Source organism: Paramisgurnus dabryanus, chromosome 3 (assembly GCF_030506205.2).
Source record: "Paramisgurnus dabryanus chromosome 3, PD_genome_1.1, whole genome shotgun sequence".
Classification (NCBI taxonomy): Eukaryota; Metazoa; Chordata; class Actinopteri; order Cypriniformes; family Cobitidae; genus Paramisgurnus; species Paramisgurnus dabryanus.
Window position 1 is genome coordinate 147,075 of NC_133339.1, and position 21,317 is coordinate 168,391.

At 51.5% G+C, this 21,317-nt stretch overlaps 1 protein-coding gene across 1 annotated transcript in view; it reads left to right on the forward strand.

Moving 5' to 3' along the window:
* The window catches only part of LOC135733712 (Fc receptor-like protein 5), a 92,300-nt gene extending 73,170 nt beyond the window's left edge, over positions 1-19,130 (forward strand). Inside the window, exons 20-22 of the mRNA XM_073813721.1 lie at positions 17,804-18,061; positions 18,149-18,256; positions 19,037-19,130. Of these exons, the coding sequence (XP_073669822.1) occupies positions 17,804-18,061; positions 18,149-18,256; positions 19,037-19,107 (437 nt within the window). The 3' untranslated portion in view covers positions 19,108-19,130. The remainder of the gene's footprint in view (positions 1-17,803; positions 18,062-18,148; positions 18,257-19,036) is intronic.
* The last annotated feature ends 2,187 nt before the right edge of the window (positions 19,131-21,317 follow it).

Here is a 21,317-nt window from a genome sequence, read left to right on the forward strand (position 1 = left end):
GGCCACCTGTGGAGAGAGAGCAGAACGAGAGTGAATCATTGAAGAGCAAACTGTGCATGTGATACCGACCCAGAAAGCTGTAAACAGCAGAGCCGGTGAGAAATACTCGAAGTCTCAGTAACAGTGTCTTTGTGTCCTAGCGGCCACCTGTGGAGAGAGAGCAGAACGAGAGTGAATCATTGAAGAGCAAACTGTGAATGTGATACCTACCCAGAAAGCTGTAAACAGCAGAGCCGGGGAGAATTACTCGAAGTCTCAGCAACAGTGTTTTTGTGTTCTAGCGGCCACCTGTGGAGAGAGAGCAGAACGAGAGTGAATCATTGAAGAGCAAACTGTGCACGTGATACCTACCCAGAAAGCTGTAAACAGTAGAGCCGGTGAGAAATACTCGAAGTCTCAGTAACAGTGTCTTTGTGTTCTAGCGGCCACCTGTGGAGAGAGAGCAGAACGAGAGTGAATCATTGAAGAAGCAAACTGTGAATGTGATACCTGCCCAGAAAGCTGTAAACAGCAGAGCCGGTGAGAATTACTCGAAATCCCAGTGACAGTGTCTTGGTGTTCTAGCGGCCACCTGTGGAGAGAGAGCAGAACGAGAGTGAACCACTGAAGAGCAAACTGTGAACGTGATACTTACCCAGGGAGCTGTAAGCAGCAGAACCGGTGAGCAATACCCGAAGTCCAAGTAACAGTGTCATTTGTGTCCTAGAGGCCGCCTGTGGAGAGCAAGGAGAAGCAATTAGAACACAGACTGTGTAACGTGATACCCATCCAGAGAGCTGCAAGCAGCAGAGCCGGTGAGAGACACCTCAAGTGCAAGCTAACAGTGCTTTTGTGTAGCAGTGACTATCTGTGGGGCATAAGGAGAACGTGGACGGACGTACGACAGGGAACGTAAAGGCACGTGGGGCGAGGACCCCCTGCCGGCCCGAGGAAAGGTACACCGACAGTGGAGATCTTCCTTACCAGTCACACCAAAATTATTCTGCCTCCAGGACGGAAGAAGGAGGGCGCCACGGTTAGCAGGGCCCAGGCCGGAGCCTGACGTTTCCCTTTTCCCCCAGCTTATGGTGGTTGGCCCCCTTGCTGCCCTTGGCCTGTCTGCCGTGGCTGCAGTCTCCCTGGAGGGAGAAGAAGAGGCCTATTAGTTTTAATTTCCCCTTTCCCCAAATTCCCCATTCTTTTAAATATTTAACTAAATAAAGCTTGTTTTAAATTTTACTTACCTGTTCCCGTGTTTGTCTGGTCATTGGGTTGGCTTTGGGGACCTCCTCGAGGTGGGAGTTGCAAAGGGGCGTGGCTTTAGTCTAAAACAGCCAGCCCCTGGTAATGACAGATTTTGGCGTAGTCGGCAGGGCCCCACCTCGAGTTGAGTAACCAAGGTCACCCCATGACTGACAACGCGGGGCCTGCAGCCCCACCCCGTGCCACATCTATTATCATGGGAAGCCCATGGATCCAGAAATATGGAGGAGCAGAGTCGGAGGTACGACTGACCGAATGGAAGGCCCAATTAGAGTACTTGGCCGACTTGCAAGGCCTTAGCGCCGCTCAGCGGCTCCAGTTTGTGTTGAACTCCCTAGAGGGAGAAGCACGGCGAGAGGTACAAGCCGCCCCCGAAGCAATCCGAGCCACCGCCCAGACTGTGTTCCAGTTCCTTACTGAACAATATGGCGACCATACCCCCGTAGCTGTCCTCCGTTCACAATTTTTTAATTGTAAGCAAGGCCCCCGACAACCTATTAGAGCTTTTGCCCTCAGGCTGCGAGAGCAGTTCACTCGCCTGCAGGCCCGACGAGACCATGGGCTAGGAGACGGAGAGGCCTTGTTACGCGACCAGTTCCTCCTGTGGATGAAAGAGGGCCCCGTGAGACAAAGTCTGAGGGTCCAGTTTCGACGGGACTCCGGGCTCACCTTTGAGGACCTAAAGAAGGAGGCGCTGGCCTTGGAAGGCGATGAGGTCGAAGTAAGTGAAACCCCTGTATGTGCAGCCGTAAGTGGGAACACCGCAGCACCACCTGAACACGCAGATTGGAAGCAAGCCCTCAGAGTAGAATTGTTGAAAGATGTCCGAGAGCAGATGTCGGAACTATCTAAGGCTCTTCTGGGAGAACTTCGTCAAGGTAGGGCGCAAGAGGAACCGAGGCCGGCACCCCGAGAGCGAGTCTACTCTGAGAGGGGCCGAGAGCCACCGGGGCGCCCGAACCGTTTTAACCGGCCCCGCTTTGAGTGGGATGACCAAGGGCGGCCAATCTGCAATCGTTGTGGAGAACCAGGGCATTATAGCCGTCAGTGTGGGCCTCGCAGGGCATCGGAAGGGGGTTTTTAGGACGACCGGCCACAGTGGGTCATGTGGCCGGGACCCCTCGAGGAGACCCGGAAAGACGTGATAATTCAAGAGGCCAGATGGTGGGGCATAGCCCAACGGCGGAGGTGAAGGTATGTGGCAAGACAGTACAGTGCCTGGTAGATACAGGCTCTCAAGTGACATTGTTTGCCGAAAGTCTCTCGCAGGAAGTATTCGGGAAGCAGAGAACCCAAGGAGGAGAGGCCCCCTGGCTGACGTTGCGGGGCGCCAACGGCTTAGAGATTCCTTACATTGGCTATCGGCTGACGGACTTAGAAGTGCACGGGGTGTTAGTTCCCCAAAAAGGGGTGATCATCGTGGAAGACAGGTGTTTGGGAGTCCACCGAGCCCTACTAGGGATGAACGTGCTCTCCGAGTGTTGGGAGGAGTTATTTCGGGCTAGGCCCGGCCCTAGGATCTCCCCTGTTGAGAGGCCCCTATGGGAGCGAGTGGTCGCCGACTGTCGTCGGGTCCAGATGACCCAGGTCCGTAGAGGCCGGGAAGAGGTAGGAAGAGTGATGTGTCGCTATGCTTTATCTATCCCCCCTAGGAGTGAGGCCGTGGTGTGGGTGAGAGTGGCCCCCCGAGGAGTTGGCCCCGAAGAGTGGGTATTGGTTGAACCCCACGCTGATTGCCCCCAAGTGGAAGTAGCACGAGGCCTAGCGGCGGTCCACCGGGGGAGGGTCCCTGTAAAGGTTCGAAATGACCATCCCTACCCAGTACACTTACACCGACACCAGCGGCTGGCCCGACTCACGGGGGTTGCACCCCATCAGGTGAGGGAAGAGAGAGATGTTAAGTTCCGTCAGGTGTGCCCCACTGTCATCGAGGTGGCCCTGACGCAGATGGAAGCGCCTTCGAACAACGGGGAGAGGGACGTGCCGAGACACCTGGCAGGTGAGTCCCTGCAAGGGGAAAAGCTGGAACAGGCGCAGACACAAAGACTCCAAGCCCTCCTTCAGAAATGGCAACATGTGTTTGCAAGACACGAGATGGATTACGGATGCACTAAGGTGGTAGAACATCATATCCCGACTGGAGATGCAGGACCCAGCAGGGAGAGGTACCGGCCGATCCCACCCACTTTGTATACAGAGGTACGCTCACTATTGCAGGGTATGCTGGGGCGGGGCATCGTCCGGGAAAGCAGTAGCCCATGGGCAGCCCCCATCGTACTGGTGCAGAAGAAGTCGGGAGCTTGGAGGTTTTGTGTGGACTATCGTAAGCTCAACCTGGTGACTAAGAAAGACGCTTTTCCCCTACCCCGGATCGAAGACTCCCTTGCGGGTCTCACGCGGTCTGCATGGTACTCCACTCTGGATCTGGCCAGTGGGTATTGGCAGGTGCCAGTGGCCGAGGCCGATAGGGAGAAGACCGCTTTCACGACCCCGTTTGGACTATTCGAGTGGGAACGGATGCCCTTCGGGCTCTGCAACGCCCCAGCCACGTTCCAACGCCTGATGCAGCGCTGTTTGGGAGGTCAGTTAATGGAGTCAGTCTTGGTATATCTAGATGATGTAATTGTGTACTCCCCAGATTTCGATTCCCACCTCCGGCACCTCGAAGAGGTTTTCCAGGCAATGGAGAAATATGGGCTGAAGTTGCAACCCGATAAATGCCATCTGCTGAGGCGAGAGGTCCAGTTCCTGGGTCACGTGGTCAGCGCTGCTGGGGTGGCTGTAGACCCTGGGAAAGTCTCTGCAGTGAGAGATTGGAGTGCGCCCAAGACTGTGAGGCAAGTACGTTCATTTCTGGGGTTTGTGGGATACTACAGACGGTTCATCAAAGATTTTTCCAAGATCGCTAAGCCACTTAACCAGCTGCTGGTCGGTACAGGGCGGAACCGGGGACGGGGATCACCCCCGATTGACTGGGATGAGTCCTGTGAGGGGGCATTTCAGAGATTGAAACAGGAATTGTTACAGGCTCCTATCTTAGCCTATGCAGACTTTACTCAACCATTTATCTTGTATACAGACGCTAGCAACCTGGGGTTGGGGGCGGTCTTGGCCCAACGACAAGCGGGAACAGAACGGGTGATTGCTTATGCAAGCCGAAGCCTCCACCCAGCTGAGAAGAACGATGCCAACTACAGCTCATTTAAACTGGAACTGCTGGCCCTGAAGTGGGCCCTGAGCGAGAAGTTTAAAGACTACCTCTGGGGTGCTAAGGTAACGGTGATTACAGACAATAACCCTTTGGTACATTTACAGACAGCGAAGTTGGGAGCTGTGGAGCAGCGCTGGGTGGCACAACTTGCCAATTTCGAGTATCGACTGCAGTATCGGCCTGGGCGAGAACACACGAACGCGGACGCCTTGTCCCGATTGCCAGAGGCGGACCACCCCGGTTGCCGGGGAGGCAAGGAAGAAGAAAGCCAGAGGGAGGGCTATCTGATAGGGGCCGTGGAGGCCCCCGGAGGCCAGCAGGAGGCGGTACCGGAGAATTGGGGCTGGGACCCCTGTCGGTGGAAAGCGAGGCAGGCCCAGGATCAGGATGTGTGTCAGGTAAAGATGTGGGTGGAGCAGGGCCGACGGCCGACATCGTCTGAGAAGCTGACCCAAACAGAGACGGGAAAAAGACTGCTGGGACAGTGGGACAAGTTGGAACTACAGGAAGGGGTGCTTTGCCGGAAGGTTAGTGACCCAAAACTGGACGAAGAGGTGCGCCAGATCGTGGTGCCCGCCGATCAAGCAGCAGCCTTGGTGTCCGCCTACCATGATCAGCTGGGGCACCAGGGACAGGAACGGACAGTATCGCTGCTGCGCAGGTTTTTCTACTGGCCGGGGCTGGAAGCGTCAGTACGCAGCTTGGTCCAAGCTTGCCCCAGGTGTATGTTGTTTAAATCTCGACGAGAGGCTCGAGCGCCGATGGTGCCCATACATGCCAAAGCCCCCCTCCACATCATGGCGATGGATTTCCTGACACTGGGCCGGCCACAGGACCGCTATCCGAACATCTTAGTAATCACCGACCTGTTTACAAAATACGCATGGGCAGTTCCCACCCTTGATCAGACGGCAAACACCACCGCAACGGCTCTATGGCGGCACGTCTTCCAAACGTTCGGATGTCCAGAGTTCCTGCACTCAGACCAAGGGGCAAATTTCGAATCAAAGGTGATCCGAGAATTATGCCAGCTCTATGGGTGCACGAAGACCCATACGACGTCGTATCACCCTCAAAGAAATGGCTGTTGTGAGAGGTTTAATCAGACCCTGTTGGGGCTCCTAGGGACCCTGGACCAACGGAAGCAGAGCGATTGGGTGAGTGCTCTACCGAATCTTTTGCAAGCTTATAATAACAGCGTTCATAGTACGACGGGGTATGCCCCCACTTATCTGATGTTCGGCAGACATGTGCGGATGCCCACGGACCTGGTCTTGGGAGTGGCCGCTGGCCAAGAGGAAGGGAGCGTGACGGAATGGGCGGGGCGCCACCACCAACGGCTACACTTTGCTTACGAGCAGGTATCCCAGAAGATACGAGCTACAGGGGAAAAGAACAAGCGGCTGTACGACCGGACGGCCCGGGACGCCCCCTTGTTGCCAGGAGAGAGAGTCTTGGTACGAGACAATCGGCGGCAAGGCAAAGGAAAGCTGAGTGACCGTTGGGAGCCCATCCCGTACGTAGTCTGCAGGCAACAGAGGCCGGGACAGCCGGTGTATACCATCCGGCCGGAAGGAAAGGCCGGCCCGGAACGTGTGGTGCACCGAAACATGATTCGCCCTTGCCCAAATTATCCCGAGGTCGCGAAGGAGGTAGTGGCAGAACCGGCACCGACGGCCCCCTGGATGGAAGGATGGGCTGTGGTACCAGGCCTACCCGTGGCAGCACCACCCCCGGCCGCCCCAGGAGAGCCAGAGCCAGCACCTGAGCCAGTTGAACCCCCGGCCGCCCAGAGACAAGCAGAGCCGGTACCAGCGCCAGCCGAACCCCCGGCCGCCCAAGGACAACCTGAGGTTGTGCCCGAGCCCGCCGAACCTGACTCCCCTGTGAGGCGCTCCCAACGGGAGAATCGAGGCCGACCCCCTTCCCGTTACGGTGAGTGGACTACTCAAAGGCATTCCAGGGACTGGAATGCATTGGCGGGGGAGGATGTCACGGGGTGACGATCTTTCAGGGCGGAACCAAAAGTTGAGGAAGTTTTGGTTCCGCCCGGATGTTTCCGTCCAGACCGGAAAACGGAAACACCGGACATCCGGCAGAGTCACGGAGGCTGTAATCAGCCGATTGGGCACAGCTGTGCCTAGTTGAAGAGATCGCCGGGCAATTGGATGATTATAGTACAGAGAGGAGTATATAAAGCACAGTTAGAACACAGTTAGAGGTGCTTAGTGTGTGCTGGGAAACGGAGCTGTGCTCGTTTTTGGACGTGGTGGCTGTCTGTGGTTCTCTCTCTCTCTCTCGTTGCAGTCTTGATTGTGGAGCTGCTGGAGTAAACAGGAAAATCCTATGGGTCGAAAGGAACTTGTTCTAATCAATACTGAAGGAGTAAAGCAGGAAGAAAATTGACCTTCTGGTACAACGTAAACAAAGGCTATTCGCCGTGAGTATACCCTTTTTGTGTGGAGTAACTGGCAAAAGTTAACTTGTATAACTATTGGAAACCTCCAGGAGAAGGAGGGCGGCCCCACCCCTATAAGAGTGTGGTGGGCGAGCCGTGAGAAGTCCAACTTCAAACAGCCACCGCAACGAGACTTATTGTGGTCGTATTTCCCATCGCCTTATCGTAGCCCAAGCGCAGTGGAGGACACCGGGCGCTTCCCTTGTTGTGGTGCACTTATAGTGTGGTGAGTGAGACTGTGTAATAAATCTTTTTCACGTTTGGAGTGGTGCTGTGTATTGCTGTGGGTTGCTGTGTGTCTTGTAGACGAAGCCCCGCATCATCCATTTCCTTCCACTGGGCAGAGGACGGAGAGGCCAACGGCTACAGAAACCACTGTTACTATAAATAGTGTGCTGTTTGGAGTACGAAGGGACGCAGACTAAGAGCTGTCCGTGACCGTGAGTAAACCATTGGAAACATTCGTGGTGTGAACTTACCTGTGTCTGTTTTGTCGCAGAGTCAGAGGCGAAAGGGTCCGCCGCCCCGTGGTCTCTACGAAAAGGGCGCCCCTGTCTAGGAATCGATCGGCCTATGGGCATTGGAGATAGGGCAGCGCTCGACCCGGTGAGGTGGTGTGTGACCTTCGCCCCTCTGCTGACCTACGGAGGAGAACCATACTTACCCAGAAAGCTGTAAACAGCAGAGCCGGTGAGAAATACTCGAAGTCTCAGTAACAGTGTCTTTGTGTTCTAGCGGCCACCTGTGGAGAGAGAGCAGAACGAGAGTGAATCATTGAAGAGCAAACTGTGAACGTGATACCTACCCAGAAAGCTGTAAACAGCAGAGCCGGTGAGAAATACTCGAAGTCTCAGTAACAGTGTCTTTGTGTCCTAGCGGCCACCTGTGGAGAGAGAGCAGAACGAGAGTGAATCATTGAAGAGCAAACTGTGCATGTGATACCGACCCAGAAAGCTGTAAACAGCAGAGCCGGTGAGAAATACTCGAAGTCTCAGTAACAGTGTCTTTGTGTCCTAGCGGCCACCTGTGGAGAGAGAGCAGAACGAGAGTGAATCATTGAAGAGCAAACTGTGAATGTGATACCTACCCAGAAAGCTGTAAACAGCAGAGCCGGGGAGAATTACTCGAAGTCTCAGCAACAGTGTTTTTGTGTTCTAGCGGCCACCTGTGGAGAGAGAGCAGAACGAGAGTGAATCATTGAAGAGCAAACTGTGCACGTGATACCTACCCAGAAAGCTGTAAACAGTAGAGCCGGTGAGAAATACTCGAAGTCTCAGTAACAGTGTCTTTGTGTTCTAGCGGCCACCTGTGGAGAGAGAGCAGAACGAGAGTGAATCATTGAAGAAGCAAACTGTGAATGTGATACCTGCCCAGAAAGCTGTAAACAGCAGAGCCGGTGAGAAATACTCGAAGTCTCAGTAACAGTGTCTTTGTGTTCTAGCGGCCACCTGTGGAGAGAGAGCAGAACGAGAGTGAATCATTGAAGAAGCAAACTGTGAATGTGATACCTGCCCAGAAAGCTGTAAACAGCAGAGCCGGTGAGAATTACTCGAAATCCCAGTGACAGTGTCTTGGTGTTCTAGCGGCCACCTGTGGAGAGAGAGCAGAACGAGAGTGAACCACTGAAGAGCAAACTGTGAACGTGATACTTACCCAGGGAGCTGTAAGCAGCAGAACCGGTGAGCAATACCCGAAGTCCAAGTAACAGTGTCATTTGTGTCCTAGAGGCCGCCTGTGGAGAGCAAGGAGAAGCAATTAGAACACAGACTGTGTAACGTGATACCCATCCAGAGAGCTGCAAGCAGCAGAGCCGGTGAGAGACACCTCAAGTGCAAGCTAACAGTGCTTTTGTGTAGCAGTGACTATCTGTGGGGCATAAGGAGAACGTGGACGGACGTACGACAGGGAACGTAAAGGCACGTGGGGCGAGGCCCCTCTGCCGGCCCGAGGAAAGGTACACCGACAGTGGAGATCTTCCTTACCAGTCACACCAAAATTATTCTGCCTCCAGGACGGAAGAAGGAGGGCGCCACGGTTAGCAGGGCCCAGGCCGGAGCCTGACGTTTCCCTTTTCCCCCAGCTTATGGTGGTTGGCCCCCTTGCTGCCCTTGGCCTGTCTGCCGTGGCTGCAGTCTCCCTGGAGGGAGAAGAAGAGGCCTATTAGTTTTAATTTCCCCTTTCCCCAAATTCCCCATTCTTTTAAATATTTAACTAAATAAAGCTTGTTTTAAATTTTACTTACCTGTTCCCGTGTTTGTCTGGTCATTGGGTTGGCTTTGGGGACCTCCTCGAGGTGGGAGTTGCAAAGGGGCGTGGCTTTAGTCTAAAACAGCCAGCCCCTGGTAATGACAGATTTTGGCGTAGTCGGCAGGGCCCCACCTCGAGTTGAGTAACCAAGGTCACCCCATGACTGACAACGCGGGGCCTGCAGCCCCACCCCGTGCCACATCTATTATCATGGGAAGCCCATGGATCCAGAAATATGGAGGAGCAGAGTCGGAGGTACGACTGACCGAATGGAAGGCCCAATTAGAGTACTTGGCCGACTTGCAAGGCCTTAGCGCCGCTCAGCGGCTCCAGTTTGTGTTGAACTCCCTAGAGGGAGAAGCACGGCGAGAGGTACAAGCCGCCCCCGAAGCAATCCGAGCCACCGCCCAGACTGTGTTCCAGTTCCTTACTGAACAATATGGCGACCATACCCCCGTAGCTGTCCTCCGTTCACAATTTTTTAATTGTAAGCAAGGCCCCCGACAACCTATTAGAGCTTTTGCCCTCAGGCTGCGAGAGCAGTTCACTCGCCTGCAGGCCCGACGAGACCATGGGCTAGGAGACGGAGAGGCCTTGTTACGCGACCAGTTCCTCCTGTGGATGAAAGAGGGCCCCGTGAGACAAAGTCTGAGGGTCCAGTTTCGACGGGACTCCGGGCTCACCTTTGAGGACCTAAAGAAGGAGGCGCTGGCCTTGGAAGGCGATGAGGTCGAAGTAAGTGAAACCCCTGTATGTGCAGCCGTAAGTGGGAACACCGCAGCACCACCTGAACACGCAGATTGGAAGCAAGCCCTCAGAGTAGAATTGTTGAAAGATGTCCGAGAGCAGATGTCGGAACTATCTAAGGCTCTTCTGGGAGAACTTCGTCAAGGTAGGGCGCAAGAGGAACCGAGGCCGGCACCCCGAGAGCGAGTCTACTCTGAGAGGGGCCGAGAGCCACCGGGGCGCCCGAACCGTTTTAACCGGCCCCGCTTTGAGTGGGATGACCAAGGGCGGCCAATCTGCAATCGTTGTGGAGAACCAGGGCATTATAGCCGTCAGTGTGGGCCTCGCAGGGCATCGGAAGGGGGTTTTTAGGACGACCGGCCACAGTGGGTCGTGTGGCCGGGACCCCTCGAGGAGACCCGGAAAGACGTGATAATTCAAGAGGCCAGATGGTGGGGCATAGCCCAACGGCGGAGGTGAAGGTATGTGGCAAGACAGTACAGTGCCTGGTAGATACAGGCTCTCAAGTGACATTGTTTGCCGAAAGTCTCTCGCAGGAAGTATTCGGGAAGCAGAGAACCCAAGGAGGAGAGGCCCCCTGGCTGACGTTGCGGGGCGCCAACGGCTTAGAGATTCCTTACATTGGCTATCGGCTGACGGACTTAGAAGTGCACGGGGTGTTAGTTCCCCAAAAAGGGGTGATCATCGTGGAAGACAGGTGTTTGGGAGTCCACCGAGCCCTACTAGGGATGAACGTGCTCTCCGAGTGTTGGGAGGAGTTATTTCGGGCTAGGCCCGGCCCTAGGATCTCCCCTGTTGAGAGGCCCCTATGGGAGCGAGTGGTCGCCGACTGTCGTCGGGTCCAGATGACCCAGGTCCGTAGAGGCCGGGAAGAGGTAGGAAGAGTGATGTGTCGCTATGCTTTATCTATCCCCCCTAGGAGTGAGGCCGTGGTGTGGGTGAGAGTGGCCCCCCGAGGAGTTGGCCCCGAAGAGTGGGTATTGGTTGAACCCCACGCTGATTGCCCCCAAGTGGAAGTAGCACGAGGCCTAGCGGCGGTCCACCGGGGGAGGGTCCCTGTAAAGGTTCGAAATGACCATCCCTACCCAGTACACTTACACCGACACCAGCGGCTGGCCCGACTCACGGGGGTTGCACCCCATCAGGTGAGGGAAGAGAGAGATGTTAAGTTCCGTCAGGTGTGCCCCACTGTCATCGAGGTGGCCCTGACGCAGATGGAAGCGCCTTCGAACAACGGGGAGAGGGACGTGCCGAGACACCTGGCAGGTGAGTCCCTGCAAGGGGAAAAGCTGGAACAGGCGCAGACACAAAGACTCCAAGCCCTCCTTCAGAAATGGCAACATGTGTTTGCAAGACACGAGATGGATTACGGATGCACTAAGGTGGTAGAACATCATATCCCGACTGGAGATGCAGGACCCAGCAGGGAGAGGTACCGGCCGATCCCACCCACTTTGTATACAGAGGTACGCTCACTATTGCAGGGTATGCTGGGGCGGGGCATCGTCCGGGAAAGCAGTAGCCCATGGGCAGCCCCCATCGTACTGGTGCAGAAGAAGTCGGGAGCTTGGAGGTTTTGTGTGGACTATCGTAAGCTCAACCTGGTGACTAAGAAAGACGCTTTTCCCCTACCCCGGATCGAAGACTCCCTTGCGGGTCTCACGCGGTCTGCATGGTACTCCACTCTGGATCTGGCCAGTGGGTATTGGCAGGTGCCAGTGGCCGAGGCCGATAGGGAGAAGACCGCTTTCACGACCCCGTTTGGACTATTCGAGTGGGAACGGATGCCCTTCGGGCTCTGCAACGCCCCAGCCACGTTCCAACGCCTGATGCAGCGCTGTTTGGGAGGTCAGTTAATGGAGTCAGTCTTGGTATATCTAGATGATGTAATTGTGTACTCCCCAGATTTCGATTCCCACCTCCGGCACCTCGAAGAGGTTTTCCAGGCAATGGAGAAATATGGGCTGAAGTTGCAACCCGATAAATGCCATCTGCTGAGGCGAGAGGTCCAGTTCCTGGGTCACGTGGTCAGCGCTGCTGGGGTGGCTGTAGACCCTGGGAAAGTCTCTGCAGTGAGAGATTGGAGTGCGCCCAAGACTGTGAGGCAAGTACGTTCATTTCTGGGGTTTGTGGGATACTACAGACGGTTCATCAAAGATTTTTCCAAGATCGCTAAGCCACTTAACCAGCTGCTGGTCGGTACAGGGCGGAACCGGGGACGGGGATCACCCCCGATTGACTGGGATGAGTCCTGTGAGGGGGCATTTCAGAGATTGAAACAGGAATTGTTACAGGCTCCTATCTTAGCCTATGCAGACTTTACTCAACCATTTATCTTGTATACAGACGCTAGCAACCTGGGGTTGGGGGCGGTCTTGGCCCAACGACAAGCGGGAACAGAACGGGTGATTGCTTATGCAAGCCGAAGCCTCCACCCAGCTGAGAAGAACGATGCCAACTACAGCTCATTTAAACTGGAACTGCTGGCCCTGAAGTGGGCCCTGAGCGAGAAGTTTAAAGACTACCTCTGGGGTGCTAAGGTAACGGTGATTACAGACAATAACCCTTTGGTACATTTACAGACAGCGAAGTTGGGAGCTGTGGAGCAGCGCTGGGTGGCACAACTTGCCAATTTCGAGTATCGACTGCAGTATCGGCCTGGGCGAGAACACACGAACGCGGACGCCTTGTCCCGATTGCCAGAGGCGGACCACCCCGGTTGCCGGGGAGGCAAGGAAGAAGAAAGCCAGAGGGAGGGCTATCTGATAGGGGCCGTGGAGGCCCCCGGAGGCCAGCAGGAGGCGGTACCGGAGAATTGGGGCTGGGACCCCTGTCGGTGGAAAGCGAGGCAGGCCCAGGATCAGGATGTGTGTCAGGTAAAGATGTGGGTGGAGCAGGGCCGACGGCCGACATCGTCTGAGAAGCTGACCCAAACAGAGACGGGAAAAAGACTGCTGGGACAGTGGGACAAGTTGGAACTACAGGAAGGGGTGCTTTGCCGGAAGGTTAGTGACCCAAAACTGGACGAAGAGGTGCGCCAGATCGTGGTGCCCGCCGATCAAGCAGCAGCCTTGGTGTCCGCCTACCATGATCAGCTGGGGCACCAGGGACAGGAACGGACAGTATCGCTGCTGCGCAGGTTTTTCTACTGGCCGGGGCTGGAAGCGTCAGTACGCAGCTTGGTCCAAGCTTGCCCCAGGTGTATGTTGTTTAAATCTCGACGAGAGGCTCGAGCGCCGATGGTGCCCATACATGCCAAAGCCCCCCTCCACATCATGGCGATGGATTTCCTGACACTGGGCCGGCCACAGGACCGCTATCCGAACATCTTAGTAATCACCGACCTGTTTACAAAATACGCATGGGCAGTTCCCACCCTTGATCAGACGGCAAACACCACCGCAACGGCTCTATGGCGGCACGTCTTCCAAACGTTCGGATGTCCAGAGTTCCTGCACTCAGACCAAGGGGCAAATTTCGAATCAAAGGTGATCCGAGAATTATGCCAGCTCTATGGGTGCACGAAGACCCATACGACGTCGTATCACCCTCAAAGAAATGGCTGTTGTGAGAGGTTTAATCAGACCCTGTTGGGGCTCCTAGGGACCCTGGACCAACGGAAGCAGAGCGATTGGGTGAGTGCTCTACCGAATCTTTTGCAAGCTTATAATAACAGCGTTCATAGTACGACGGGGTATGCCCCCACTTATCTGATGTTCGGCAGACATGTGCGGATGCCCACGGACCTGGTCTTGGGAGTGGCCGCTGGCCAAGAGGAAGGGAGCGTGACGGAATGGGCGGGGCGCCACCACCAACGGCTACACTTTGCTTACGAGCAGGTATCCCAGAAGATACGAGCTACAGGGGAAAAGAACAAGCGGCTGTACGACCGGACGGCCCGGGACGCCCCCTTGTTGCCAGGAGAGAGAGTCTTGGTACGAGACAATCGGCGGCAAGGCAAAGGAAAGCTGAGTGACCGTTGGGAGCCCATCCCGTACGTAGTCTGCAGGCAACAGAGGCCGGGACAGCCGGTGTATACCATCCGGCCGGAAGGAAAGGCCGGCCCGGAACGTGTGGTGCACCGAAACATGATTCGCCCTTGCCCAAATTATCCCGAGGTCGCGAAGGAGGTAGTGGCAGAACCGGCACCGACGGCCCCCTGGATGGAAGGATGGGCTGTGGTACCAGGCCTACCCGTGGCAGCACCACCCCCGGCCGCCCCAGGAGAGCCAGAGCCAGCACCTGAGCCAGTTGAACCCCCGGCCGCCCAGAGACAAGCAGAGCCGGTACCAGCGCCAGCCGAACCCCCGGCCGCCCAAGGACAACCTGAGGTTGTGCCCGAGCCCGCCGAACCTGACTCCCCTGTGAGGCGCTCCCAACGGGAGAATCGAGGCCGACCCCCTTCCCGTTACGGTGAGTGGACTACTCAAAGGCATTCCAGGGACTGGAATGCATTGGCGGGGGAGGATGTCACGGGGTGACGATCTTTCAGGGCGGAACCAAAAGTTGAGGAAGTTTTGGTTCCGCCCGGATGTTTCCGTCCAGACCGGAAAACGGAAACACCGGACATCCGGCAGAGTCACGGAGGCTGTAATCAGCCGATTGGGCACAGCTGTGCCTAGTTGAAGAGATCGCCGGGCAATTGGATGATTATAGTACAGAGAGGAGTATATAAAGCACAGTTAGAACACAGTTAGAGGTGCTTAGTGTGTGCTGGGAAACGGAGCTGTGCTCGTTTTTGGACGTGGTGGCTGTCTGTGGTTCTCTCTCTCTCTCTCGTTGCAGTCTTGATTGTGGAGCTGCTGGAGTAAACAGGAAAATCCTATGGGTCGAAAGGAACTTGTTCTAATCAATACTGAAGGAGTAAAGCAGGAAGAAAATTGACCTTCTGGTACAACGTAAACAAAGGCTATTCGCCGTGAGTATACCCTTTTTGTGTGGAGTAACTGGCAAAAGTTAACTTGTATAACTATTGGAAACCTCCAGGAGAAGGAGGGCGGCCCCACCCCTATAAGAGTGTGGTGGGCGAGCCGTGAGAAGTCCAACTTCAAACAGCCACCGCAACGAGACTTATTGTGGTCGTATTTCCCATCGCCTTATCGTAGCCCAAGCGCAGTGGAGGACACCGGGCGCTTCCCTTGTTGTGGTGCACTTATAGTGTGGTGAGTGAGACTGTGTAATAAATCTTTTTCACGTTTGGAGTGGTGCTGTGTATTGCTGTGGGTTGCTGTGTGTCTTGTAGACGAAGCCCCGCATCATCCATTTCCTTCCACTGGGCAGAGGACGGAGAGGCCAACGGCTACAGAAACCACTGTTACTATAAATAGTGTGCTGTTTGGAGTACGAAGGGACGCAGACTAAGAGCTGTCCGTGACCGTGAGTAAACCATTGGAAACATTCGTGGTGTGAACTTACCTGTGTCTGTTTTGTCGCAGAGTCAGAGGCGAAAGGGTCCGCCGCCCCGTGGTCTCTACGAAAAGGGCGCCCCTGTCTAGGAATCGATCGGCCTATGGGCATTGGAGATAGGGCAGCGCTCGACCCGGTGAGGTGGTGTGTGACCTTCGCCCCTCTGCTGACCTACGGAGGAGAACCATACTTACCCAGAAAGCTGTAAACAGCAGAGCCGGTGAGAAATACTCGAAGTCTCAGTAACAGTGTCTTTGTGTTCTAGCGGCCACCTGTGGAGAGAGAGCAGAACGAGAGTGAATCATTGAAGAGCAAACTGTGAACGTGATACCTACCCAGAAAGCTGTAAACAGCAGAGCCGGTGAGAAATACTCGAAGTCTCAGTAACAGTGTCTTTGTGTCCTAGCGGCCACCTGTGGAGAGAGAGCAGAACGAGAGTGAATCATTGAAGAGCAAACTGTGCATGTGATACCGACCCAGAAAGCTGTAAACAGCAGAGCCGGTGAGAAATACTCGAAGTCTCAGTAACAGTGTCTTTGTGTCCTAGCGGCCACCTGTGGAGAGAGAGCAGAACGAGAGTGAATCATTGAAGAGCAAACTGTGAATGTGATACCTACCCAGAAAGCTGTAAACAGCAGAGCCGGGGAGAATTACTCGAAGTCTCAGCAACAGTGTTTTTGTGTTCTAGCGGCCACCTGTGGAGAGAGAGCAGAACGAGAGTGAATCATTGAAGAGCAAACTGTGCACGTGATACCTACCCAGAAAGCTGTAAACAGTAGAGCCGGTGAGAAATACTCGAAGTCTCAGTAACAGTGTCTTTGTGTTCTAGCGGCCACCTGTGGAGAGAGAGCAGAACGAGAGTGAATCATTGAAGAAGCAAACTGTGAATGTGATACCTGCCCAGAAAGCTGTAAACAGCAGAGCCGGTGAGAAATACTCGAAGTCTCAGTAACAGTGTCTTTGTGTTCTAGCGGCCACCTGTGGAGAGAGAGCAGAACGAGAGTGAATCATTGAAGAAGCAAACTGTGAATGTGATACCTGCCCAGAAAGCTGTAAACAGCAGAGCCGGTGAGAATTACTCGAAATCCCAGTGACAGTGTCTTGGTGTTCTAGCGGCCACCTGTGGAGAGAGAGCAGAACGAGAGTGAACCACTGAAGAGCAAACTGTGAACGTGATACTTACCCAGGGAGCTGTAAGCAGCAGAACCGGTGAGCAATACCCGAAGTCCAAGTAACAGTGTCATTTGTGTCCTAGAGGCCGCCTGTGGAGAGCAAGGAGAAGCAATTAGAACACAGACTGTGTAACGTGATACCCATCCAGAGAGCTGCAAGCAGCAGAGCCGGTGAGAGACACCTCAAGTGCAAGCTAACAGTGCTTTTGTGTAGCAGTGACTATCTGTGGGGCATAAGGAGAACGTGGACGGACGTACGACAGGGAACGTAAAGGCACGTGGGGCGAGGACCCCCTGCCGGCCCGAGGAAAGGTACACCGACAGTGGAGATCTTCCTTACCAGTCACACCAAAATTATTCTGCCTCCAGGACGGAAGAAGGAGGGCGCCACGGTTAGCAGGGCCCAGGCCGGAGCCTGACGTTTCCCTTTTCCCCCAGCTTATGGTGGTTGGCCCCCTTGCTGCCCTTGGCCTGTCTGCCGTGGCTGCAGTCTCCCTGGAGGGAGAAGAAGAGGCCTATTAGTTTTAATTTCCCCTTTCCCCAAATTCCCCATTCTTTTAAATATTTAACTAAATAAAGCTTGTTTTAAATTTTACTTACCTGTTCCCGTGTTTGTCTGGTCATTGGGTTGGCTTTGGGGACCTCCTCGAGGTGGGAGTTGCAAAGGGGCGTGGCTTTAGTCTAAAACAGCCAGCCCCTGGTGGTGACAAAAACACACGCTGGTGTAAAGGCTTTGGTGTGCACGCTACTTAAGCACTAGAAGCGATGCGGCACCATCTTGTGTCTAGATGCTGAAGTTTATTTGGCACGCACCTCAGTGAAGGTATAGATGGGTTGCTCGGCGACGTCTAACTGCTTGCGTGCGCAACCCAGAGGCAGAAAGAAGATACGTGTCTTGTGTTCTAGGCTAGTAGCGGTGTCTGTGAGTAAAAATGCCAAGGAGTTGTTGCGTGGATAATAGTACCAACAGAGCCAGTGCTGGGTGCCTGATGTTAACATACCAGTAGATGCGACTATTACGTTACTAGCCTAACATTATAATTCATACATGTTTCACAGTAACACTGCAAAAATAAAGACAGAAAAACAGATCCAACTAAAATCAAGTTAGAACGCTTCAATAATTAAGGTTGTTGCAGTAGCGGACCAGCTCACCAATCGAGCTTTCTGCCTCCTGGATGCGCAAGCACCCTCTAATGTTTGTAAACCGGCAACCCGTCTATAGTGGCTAGCCTTTAAGTGTACATCAGTTTATTACAACTAAAGGAGCAATCATGTATTTTATAATTTATAATCAAAAGACATTGCTCTTTTCTGTAGATGTTGATGTGATTCTGGAGAGTCCTGTTCATCCTGTGACTGAAGGAGATCCTCTGACTTTACGCTGCTTATATCGAAATAAAAAACCCTCTAACCTGAGAGCTGAATTTTATAAATATGGATCAGTGGTGCAGAATCAGACAACAGGAAACATGATGATCATCCCTACAGTCTCAAAGTCACATGAGGGTTTCTACTACTGTAAATACCCAGAGAGAGGAGAGTCTCCAAAGAGCTGGATCTCAGTCAGAGCCAGAGGTGAGAGTCTATAGAAATGATCTCAAGTGATTTTGTTTGTTGTTCTTCAGATATACTGCATGATAACATGTGTTTCAGTTTCAGAAGCTTCTCAGGTGAAGATGTCTGGTCTCAAGATGTTGTCTTTTCTCCTGGCAGTTTGTCCATATCTGTTAGCGACAGCCGTGCTGGTTTTTAAATGCTGTAGACTGAGAGGTAAAACAAATGTCTGATTTATTTGGTTGTTATATTTACAATTACAAAAAAACCAACAACAACATCTAAGGTCCAGTTAAAATGACACTTTAAAAAAAAAATGCTCATTTTTAGCTCCCCTAGAGTTAAACATTTGATTCTTACCGTTCTGGAACCCATTCAGCTGATCTCCGGGTCTGGCGATACCACTTTAGCATAGCTTAGCACAATCCATTGAATCTGATTAGACCATTAGCCTTGCGCTTAAAAAATAACTAAAGAGTTTCGATATATTTCCTAATTAAAACTCGCCTCTTCTAGTTACATTGTGTACTAAGACTGAGGGAAAATTAAAGTTGCGATTTTCTAGGCAGATATGGAACTATACTGTCATTCTGACGTAGGGTTGCCAATTACCAATTTACTTGTCCCGTTTGGGACGTCTCGCGTCCCGTTTTTTTGACTGCTACGTTGATCTAATCAGTGACTGATACAACAGGCTTGTTTGACTTCATGTGGCCTCACAAGAACCAAGCAGCAGATAAGAAATCTAACAGAAGATAACTACAGAAGAGTCAAGTTTTAAATAGTAAAAATATCTAAACTCTTTGGTTATTTTTTAGGCGCGATGATAATGGACTAATCCGATTCTATGGATTGTGCTAAGCTATGTTAAAAGTGGTAACGCCAGACCTGGAGATCAGCTGTATGGATTCCAAAATGGTAAAAATCAAATGCGCATATTAAAAAAAGTGGAGTGTCCCTTTAATGGCAATAATTGTTTTTGTCTGTGTTTAACAGTTCGCTCATCTGTTGAAGATCAGTTGCAGAATGCTGTAAGAGAAGATGAATCTGATATGAATGTGTTGTGAGTGCAGTGAAGCATCAGTCTGTGATCTCTCAATAACACATTCACAAACTGAATAACTGCAGTCCATAACAATGAGTGACAATCACAAATGAATTCTGGAGTGAAATTCTTTATTACTGATATGAGTGTGAATGTGATACAGGAGTTTTGAGCAATTTGTTTCATAGGTTTGCTAAAGGTGCTTTAGTAATTGTTTTTACAATTTTTTTTATAATGTGACATATTTAATGTTTGCTTGAGCTAAAAATTTATTTTATAGATGGAACAATTTATTGCATTTAAATAAAAATGTATATTTTACCTTTTACTTGTATCGCTAAATATCTTTTTTCATAATAAATCCATTAAATCAGATTTAACACTGTGGTTTTTTGTTGTAAGATAAATGATTGTGTAGTGAAGATGTTATTTGACTTCCACACACGATGGGTCGCTGTGGTTCCTCTGTGTTCATTATTGTTTCACTCATTAATCGGATGAAACTGTTGCTGGTCAACACATCTATTTCACTTTAAGAAGTTTGCTTTTCCTCATATATTTATTTCTCTGTATCAGCTGTAGATGAAAGTAAAGCGCTGTTCATGATCTCTTATATCTGCTGTTTGGTTTTGTAGTCTGTGTGAGTTAAATAAAGTTTATCAAACAGAGAGAATTTGTAACACAGATGAGAGTAAAGAAAAAGCGTTATGAGTTTAACACAACCTGAGTATAAACAACACAAAGTCATCAACTAGATTATTGTACATTTAGGATGATGATGATGAACTCCAGCAGCTTCTTTATCTCTCAGTTTCTCCTCACAACAGTTTGTCTGTTTAATGTTACCTAAAAACTTTTCTCTTAATACTTTGTGATATTCTGCTGATCAGATGTGACTAAACTTTTGTGTGTAAAATGTCTGACACAGTGACATCATGCATACGCCTGCAAGCTGCATACGTCATCAAGCCTGGTTTAGTCAGCTTTATAAATGTTAATGTTTTGAAAAAAGACTTTATGCATATGGAGCCTATAATGTGACCGCAACCTTCCAATTTAGTAATGGCCATGGTGCTGTGGACTGCTGTGGTTGCCAACGAGTGACTTTTTATGAGTTGCTATGTGTTTTTTAGGCTGCTAACCATCTGTTAGATGGTTGCTATGGTGTTGTTTTTTCGTGGTTCTTTCTCGATGGTTCTTGTTGCTAAATGAGAGGCGTTTGTCTGTTTGAATATAAAGTTAGATTGGGGCGTCATGCACACTTTTTTTTAAAGAGGGCACAGTGTGCACAGCACTATATATGCACAGACATTAATAAAGTCAAAATATGGACATATTGGCAGCTATATTTAAAATACATTTGGAATTTTAAACACCAAGAAGCGGTTTCCCGTACTGGGCTCAGATTAATCCAGGACTAGGTCTTGGTTATATTTGGACATTTAAGTAGCTTGTACAAACACAAATATGTTAGCAGATCTAAAAGTTATGCTGCAGAGCAAAACTTCCAGTGTTACAGTAAATTAAGTGTTAATAATCCACACCCAGAGTGTTAAATTAACTCTAAATTAGTGAATTTTTGTATTCTTCAGAGAAACCATCCTAAAAACTCCTGTATTATGAGGTTAAGAGTGCAACATTAAGTCAAAAATGCCAAAATACACATAGGCTATGATCAGGAAAATGGTTAACATCATGCTACTTATATCAGCATCAACAAGAAAACAACGTCGTTAAAGGGACACTCCACTTTTTTTGAAAATATGCTCATTTTCCAGCTCCCCTGGAGTTAAACATTTGATTTTTAGCGTTTTGGAATCCATTCAGCTGATCTCCAGGTCTGGGGTACCACTTTTAGCATAGCTTAGCATAATCCATTGAATCCGATTAGACCATTAGCATTGTGCTAAAAAATAACCAAAGAGTTTTGATGTTTTTCCTATTTAAAACTTGACTCTTCTGTAGTTACATACTAAGACCGACAGAAAATTAAAAGTTGTGATTTTCTAGGCAGATATGGCTAGGAACTATACTCTCATTCTGGGATAATAATCAAGGACTTTGCTGCTATAATGGCTGCAGCAGGCACAATGATATTACGCAGCGCCTGAAAATAGTCCCCTGCTATTGAAAGTAACCAAGGGGACTATTTTCGGGCAGGCATAATATCACTACGCCTGCTGCAGCCATGTTACGGCAGCAAAGTCCTTGATTATTACGCCAGAATGAGAG